Genomic DNA, 7,849 nt, shown 5'->3' with positions numbered 1-7,849 from the left:
TTGGTTTTGGATACTGGGCCTTTCTCCGAATCCGGACTCCCGTGGCGGTTAATCCATGAAAATCGGGACATAGGCAAGGAGTCCCCCAGAGCAGGGGAGGCCGCGGGGACCGCCAGCAGGTGTATCCGAGAGGTGACCGCAGGGGGGTGACCACCAGGAGAGTGCAAGTGCCACGCGCGGCAACCACCGGGCCCCACACGCCTCTAGGGACGCGCCCAGCCAGGACACCTCTCTGTGCCGATCCGCCAGGGCCAAGGCGTCTGTGGCCAGGGCTCCGCGGGGAATTCAAGGAGGAAGCCACCCGTCAGACCTGTCGCCGATTGGCTGAGGCTGGAGAAGGCCGACTGTGATTGGTTCGCGCTTTTCTGCGCAGCCAGCAGCGGGGCGACGCGATTGGTGCAGACGTACTGCCCGCCCCGCCCCGCGCCCGTCACTACCCGGCGTGCCTCGCGCCCGCCTCCTCCGCTCGGGCGGCCCAAGATGGCGGTGCAGGAGTCGGCGGCCCAGCTGTCCATGACCCTGAAGGTGCAGGAGTACCCGACCCTCAAGGTGCGCGCTGCTGCGCTGTCCAGCTTACCGCCGCGCCTCCCGCCGGGGTCTCGGGGGGTGCGGGGTACGGGCCAGGCGCGGAGGGCCCGGGGGCGGGGTCCGCGGGGGGCGGCGGGGCCGGGCTGGGCTGGGCTCTAGGATGAGCGAGGGCCGGGGGCCGGCCCCGGGCGTGGCCGGTGGGGCTGGGGGTGGCCCGGGGGCGGCCCAGGGCCTAGGCTCCGGCGGGTCAGGCTGGCGTCGCTGGGCAGTCTGCGGCGGCAACCGGAAGCCCGGTGGGGCGTGGCGGCCGCCTCCGCGCTAATGGGGCGGGGGCCGGGCCCAGCTGCCCTCGGTCTCCTTTCGGGCCTTGGCCGCCGGGGGCGTGACCTTGGGTGGGCGCGGCGCCGAGTCGCGCTCCGTGGAGCTCCTCGGACCCGGGCTTTGAGACGCTTGACGGACTGCGTCCGGAGGGATTCCCTTCAGGGACCAAGGTCGGACGTTCCTGCGAGAGCCGGCCGCGCTCTGGACCCTGCGTTCCTTTCCTGGGGGATGGTGGCTTCTCTCCGACCAGAGCAGCCGGCGACACCGTCCAGCTCACTGGTGATAGGTGGTGTGGCCGAGTGGCCCCAAGTCGGTTTAGCCGGGCATGGAGAGCATAGGCGCGGAGCTGGCCTGTGCGGTCGAATCCTGCGCCGTGTGCATAGGGGAGCCCTGGTGCTTGACTGGTGCTTCACACGTAAGCCCGGTAGCACCCGTGTCCCTGGCAGTCTGGAAGGCACCTGTTGGCGTTGTCGCAGCTGACGTCTGGCCGCCCTCTGTAGTTGTCCTCAGAGGAAAGCAGAGCTCATTAGCAGGTGAGCAGCCATGTTGCACAGCAGCTTTATATTTCAGTGTTTGTTTGACCAAGGAAGTGAGGGTTGTTGCTGGCCCCACCAATTCTTTGCCAGGACTCAGGTGGTGGGCATTTATACTCTTTTTTTGGTGCCACCGATGGATTTCTATAGGTAAGAGATGAAGACCCCTCGGCTCAGAGTGATCTGTACTGTGGCGCCATCAGAGGGGTCCTTTAACCACTGACCTTTAGCCCTAGGCAGCTTCTGCCACCCCGTTGGCAGACCAGAACTGCCTTGCTTTTGGTTTGGCTGGTGAATGTGGGAACCACCAGGCAGGAAAGTTTGCAGAAACCCTTCCATTACTCATTGAATGCCCTAGGAAGGGAAATGGATGGTTAGGAAAGGGTTCTTCAAGTCCTCTTTTCTGATGATTGCCTGCGTACTTTGCATTCCAAAGCTTTGTGTAGCTCTCTGAAAATGATCATGAGGGTACTCTAGCAGACACAGAAAGATGGTGATATCATTGCAGGCAGGCTTGCAATATTTAAAGAAAACCTTATTTTTTAATAATGATACTAAAGCAGAATTTTTGCACATAGAGATGCTACTTCCCCTAGGAAATAGCTGTCTTGCTCTTCCAGGTCCTTTAGAGGCCATCCACACACTACTTCCTCTGTTCTGTTGACTGCATGTCCCTGTTAATTTTTTTTCCCTTAGGAAGTTTTCAGGAATAATTCTTAGTGAATGATGAGAAGGGTTTAATTGGGAACTAGGAATCATTGATTTAGGAGTTGTTTTTTTTTTTAAATTTTTTTATACTTGTAGATGGACAGCATGCCTTTATTTATATTTTTATGCTGAGGATTGAACCCAGTGCCCCACACATGCTAGCCCAGGAGTGTTAGTTAATAAAGAATTAACAGAAGGCTGAGGGTTCCAGAGTTGCACTGTTGGCGGTTGTGGAAGGTCCACACGCAGGCACAGACTAGAGTCAGAAGGCAGTGAGGGCTGGGTGCCAGCAGGCATGGAAATGAGTGTGCTTTTTCAGTCAAGGGTGCATTCTCTTGCAGGGTCATGGGAACTGGTGGGTACTGGACTGAATTTTCTGGGGAGAGTTTAACTGCTTTCTTGCTGAGTAAGTCTTTAGACATGCAGGTTTGGGAGCCTCAGGCGGATTCAAGTTGTGGACTTAAGATGTCTACCTCCTCAGCCTCAGGGCTGGTGGTGGGCTCCTGGGTACCTGGGTCCTGTTTTTCTTCAGGTGTTGTTGCCAGCATGTCCTAGCCCTGGGCAGGTTCTGTGCTGCGCCTCCATGTCCACCACAGTGGGTGGACCAAGGCAGGCCTTCCCATAGCCCTGTGCAGCCCTGCCTGGCAGGGTGTTTAGTAGCAGCCTTAGCCTCTGGATGCCAGGAGGATCCCCTCAGTGCCTCCAGACATTGCCAGGTATCCCCTGGACAGAGTCACACCTGTGAGCACCTCTGGATCTTGCTTTAGGAACTTGTTCTGTGTTCTTAAGGGGTACAGGGGTATGGGTTGTGAGATACACCCTGTGTTCTAGCTGTGACTAGGACCTTCCCAGAGGCTGTCTGTTGTCAGGTTGTAAGTGATGGTCCTCTGGAGTAAGGAGAAACTGGGATGTATAGTTCATCTTGAACTAGAAGCTCTGGCTCGAAAAGTTTTTGCTGGTTATAAAAATAATTTTTTTCTTCAAATTTTTATGCTATATAGAGATCATTCCATTAATATTTCTTTTTTTCCCTTCAGGTAGTTGAAGTAAACTAGCATTATCTCTGCCTTCTCTGTTACCACCCAGATCAGGTAGGAGTCTGCAGGGCCCAGGGGCAGGGGCCTGGCACTTGTTGCTAGGAGACCTGGCTCTGGAATCTCACTCTGCCTCAAGTCTTGCATGGGCTCAGCTCTGTCCTTTCCTGGAGCCCAGCGAGGGGGTTCCCAGCTCAACTTGCTTGGTGGTGTCATCCTCTCCTCAGAGACACTAGGCTGAGAATCAGAGGTGTTGTTCCCAAACTATTCTCTTGTGGTTTGATTTTTTTACAAGAATATTTAAATTTTCTGCCTTTCCTTTGAGGATAATCATGTTGACCAAGTACTGCCCTGCAGTGTCATAGCCTGGGTTGTATTTGACAGAGTGCCTCAGATTATAACTTCTGGTGCAGTTTTCCAAATGTGTTCTTGGCTAGATTTGGGAGGGTCATGGGTTCTTAAGTGGGAGAAACACTGGTGACTACGGTGTTTGGCTTAGGAGCTGGACCCCGTGTAGGGTTTGGTTCCAGCTCTGTTGCCCTAGACCCTGCTTGGTGTGTGAAGTAGACCTACTTCTTCCCAGGAGGGTTGTTATGCTCAATACCCTTCTCTTACCCTTTACTGGGTGTGCAGTGTGTTAACCCCTTCCTTTTCCAGGCCTGGGCCCTGCCAGTCCTAGAGAACCACCCACTCTTGACTGAAGCAGCTTCATTCTGCCCTTCTGGCTCCTAAACCCACCGTGTGGGGGCACAGCTGAGGCCCCTTTCTCCTGGGAGCTGGGCCACCCTTTGTTTCCTCCCACCGTCATTCTCATGTTTCACGTCATCTGTTGGACATGGGATGGAGCAGACACTGTTCTGTTGGTGCTTCTGTGTTTTCTTCTTCTGGGCTGGTGGACATTGTCCTCCTCTTATCTGTGCCTTTCTGGGGGGATAGGTCCTGCAAGGAGGAGGCAGGCTTGGATTCCCGCTAGCTGCTAGGTTGTATTTATTTATTTATTTTTTAGGTACTATTATTTTAAGCAGAATTCAAGTTAGGAAAAGAAAGACTTTCTAATACCTAGTTTTTAGAATGAACAGACCACTTTAGGACTAAAACAAAGCTCATAGCAGCCAAGGGGCTCGAAAACTGGGTGTAACAGCCCAGCCAGTGGCCTCAAAGCTGGGTGCGGCTCAGCTGCAGGCATTGATGCCCTTGTACCTTCACCTGTGCTCTTTGTTAACCTTTCTGGTTGGGCACTGTGAGGAGCTTGGAGTGTCTGGAGGAGACAGGCAGGGTCCCCCTCCCTTGCACTCTACACTGCAGCATACAGAGGGCATTGAGCAGGTGAGCACAGATCACAGTCGTTAGGTGCTGTGAAGACACTGTGGAGTCAGGGTGACTGATGGGCAAGGCTGTGCTGAAGTTTTGGCAGCCTTGCCCCCGAAAGTACACAGTTGTTCAGGGTGATGTGATTCACTCCTGGGCTGTGGTGCAGAGGTCAGTGAACAGGAAGCAAGCCCCAGGAGGCGAAGTGGCACTGGAAGGGAGTAGAGTCACACAGTTGCATGCAGTGGGTAAAGGTGCCTATCTGCAGAACTGCAGCATGGGATGCCTAGGTGACTTAAGTGCTGTGAAGCTTAGTCTCTGCCCGCAAAGGCTGCTGACTGCTGGGGTGCAAGGTGTTGCAGGGCCAATAGTTTGAGAATCTGAAAAAAAAAAAAACAAAAAATTGTCCACTGTTTTGGTAACTAGGAACTATTCATTCATATGAATAAAGCGAAACACTCAGCAGCACTGAGGGCCTGGCTTTAGCTTCCTGACAGAAGCTCTGGTGCCACCCAGTACCTGCCTCCGCCTCTGGTCCAGTTTCCTTTCTGTGCTTCCCTCCACCCTTGCCTTGTCTCTTTTAAACCTCCTTTCCCTTCACACTCACCCATGCCCCCTCCTGACAGCTGATGACCTCCTTCAGCTGCTGTGGGTCCTCCTGCCTGCTGCCCTTGTTTCCCAGGGTCAGTGTGCAAGTAGCCAGCTGCTTCTCCCTGTCTGCCCGCCCCTCATCTGTCTGTGCTCTCTAGTTCAGGTCTTGCCCCGCACTGATGTTGAGGATGCAGGGTGTGGGGGTTCCTCTGAGTGACCACCCCCAGCTAAACCCTGGCCCTCCCTCCACAAGACTGCATGTCCTTTAACCTTTTCTCTGACTTTTCACTCTTTCATGTCCCCAGATAACTCTGAGAGGTCCCACCTCCCGTAGCTAGCCCCAGAAGGGCATCTGTCTGTAAGGTGGACGAGAGATGCCACGAGCAAGACAGAATGCCAGATCCAGGCCTGGGAACCCCAGACCTGGCTCTTACTGTTCCAGCCTTTCTGCCCCAACTGAGGACAGTGTGGTCTTGCCACTTGTTCTGTGGCTGGTAGGATCCCTTTGTTTTAAGGCAAGGACTCCACCACTGAACTTCACTCCCAGCCCCTGCCCTTTTTGTTTTGTTTTTTAATATTTTCATTGTAGATGGGCATAATACCTTTATTTTATTTATTTTTATGTGGTGCTAAGGAACCCTGTGCCTCACACATGCTAAGCAAGTGCTCCGCCACTGAGCCAGCCCCAGGCCCTGGGGGGTGTTTTTGATTACTCTGCTTCTCTTGTTGGGTCTTGAGATCACCTTGATGTCTGGTCCACAGTGGCTGGTGGGCTGCAGCCTTCACATCTAGCAAGGAATTGTGACGTAAAAGCTGTGCTGCCCACTTGCACCCACTACCTGCATGAAGCCTTCCCAGAAGTCCTGTTGAGCATTTATATTTAAGCCCATTGGCCAGAGGATAGGGTGATCATTTCCAGCTTTAAAGAAACCTAGGAAAAAAAAAATCTATAGCACGTTTGTGGGCTTGTTGCTACTCTAAACAAAATTGGGATTTTGTGGTTCTATCTGATCTCTGTCCCTGTTTTGGTGTCTTTATAGCATTAATCATAATCTGACAGAATTGCCTACCCATTTTTTTTTTTTGGTCAGACCTCTCCTTTAAAATAAATGTCAGCAAGGGCAGGGGCTTTGTGCCTCTTGCATGGAGTCACAGTAAACAGCCATTTGCCAAATTAATTGTCCACTGTCTGGTTGGAAGATTCCTTAATACTTTGAGTCTACTTTTGTTGACTTGCTGCATTCCAGAGTACTGTTTATGGCATGCAGGGTCATCTGGGTGTGGTCAACCCTTTGTGCTTTCTTTTCCACCCTCCTCTAGCTCCTGTGTCTTTTCCATGCAGCCTCAGCCCCTGCCTGCTGTTACCAACAGAATTCCAGCCTAGGGTCAGTACTCCATTCGGCGTCTGTGCTGGCCCCAGCGCTGTAGGCCCATTGCTGAGAAAGCCTCGAATGCTCAGTGCCCGTCTCCATCCAAGGACCATTCTTTTTCCTTCAGCCTGTAATACTTGACCTGCATCTGTGTGCTCTGTGCATGGCTTGGTTCGCCTGTGTATGCTGTCTCACTCCCATGGCTGGGGATGAGTGTGTGTGCCCTGCTCCAGGGCCAGACTTTGTTCACCACACCTACACATTGCAGTCTTCCAGTTAACCAAGACCCATATTCACCCTCTACTTGGGCCCTGCCTTTGGTCTGTAGTGTTGCCTCTCCTCTGCTTTTGACCCCTTGTCCATGACAGTTCTGTGGCTGAGGTCACCAGTGACCCCAGGGTGCTACCCAAGCCCACAGTGGTGTTTGGGGTCTTGACCTTTAAAGTGTCATAGCCACTGACCACTCCTTCTCCTTGAAGGGTATTCCTGTTTGGCTCCCAGGTGCCACTCTTGCCTGGATTCTGCAGATTCACAATTACCCTTCAGCCTTGCTGAGTATTGGTGTGCCCTGGACTCAGCCTTTGGCATTGGTCCTTGCTGTCTTGTTGATCTCATGAGTTTTATTAACTGGAAGGGCCCTCTGTGTACAGTGCTCACTCTGCCCTGGTGCTCCTGCAGCCTAGAAGACCTAGCTCTTCACTTGGATCTCTAGAGTGCTTGGAAGAGTTAAAGCCAAACTTCATCTTTTTTTTTTTTTTTTTTAATATTTATTTTTTAGTTCTCGGCGGACACAATATCTTTGTTTGTATGTGGTGCTGAGGATCGAACCCGGGCCGCACGCATGCCAGGCGAGCGCGCTACCTCTTGAGCCACATCCCCAGCCCCAAACTTCATCTTAACTGCCTCCTCATAGACCAGCCCCATCTTTCTTCCTCTGTAAAGGGCAGCCCCTCAGCCAGAACTTTAGAGCTGGCCTTGACTCCTTTGTTCTCACAGCCGCACCCCACCACCTGCATACCCTCTTTGCTTGACCGGAGAACGTCTGTGGGTCCAACTGCCTCCTGCTTTTTCTCCTGCTGCCGTGTACCTGGACGCCTTCATCTCTGGGGAGGGGTTGAAGTGGTCTCCTGGCTAGTCTCCTGCTCTGCCCTTACCCACTAATCCCTTTCCTCACCTTGCCATCAGATCACAGGCTATGCGGTTCTTCTGCCCTGGAGGCTTCCACCTGGCTTGGGTAAAGGTCAGGGTCATTGGAGTGGCCACTTCAGTCCCTTCATGATGGCCCTTCCTCCACTGCTATTGGGCACTTAGCCACAGTGGCCTCTGTGCTGCTGCTGGACTTGCTGGCCTGCTCTTCCCTCAGATGACCCTAGTGCTTTTTCTTCTGGGCTTCATGCCCCTCTTCAGTGAGCATCTCTATCATTGCTGATACTGGCAGCCTCACTCCGTCTCTCCC

General features: G+C 53.3%; 1 protein-coding gene across 6 annotated transcripts in view; it reads left to right on the top strand.

The window, feature by feature from the left end:
• The first annotated feature begins 452 nt into the window (after positions 1-452).
• Maea (macrophage erythroblast attacher, E3 ubiquitin ligase) overlaps positions 453-7,849 on the top strand; it is a 36,990-nt gene continuing 29,593 nt past the window's right edge. For all 6 annotated transcript variants that reach the window (XM_026379462.2, XM_026379461.2, XM_026379457.2 and 3 more), the window contains exon 1: positions 453-549. In XM_026379462.2, coding sequence (XP_026235247.1) covers positions 481-549 — 69 coding nt within the window. In that variant the 5' untranslated portion in view covers positions 453-480. The remainder of the gene's footprint in view (positions 550-7,849) is intronic.

The sequence above is a fragment of the Urocitellus parryii genome, chromosome 10 (assembly GCF_045843805.1).
Source record: "Urocitellus parryii isolate mUroPar1 chromosome 10, mUroPar1.hap1, whole genome shotgun sequence".
Taxonomy (NCBI): Eukaryota; Metazoa; Chordata; class Mammalia; order Rodentia; family Sciuridae; genus Urocitellus; species Urocitellus parryii.
The sequence above is the reverse complement of the archived record's forward strand: the minus strand, read 5'-3'. Positions and strand labels throughout refer to the sequence as shown.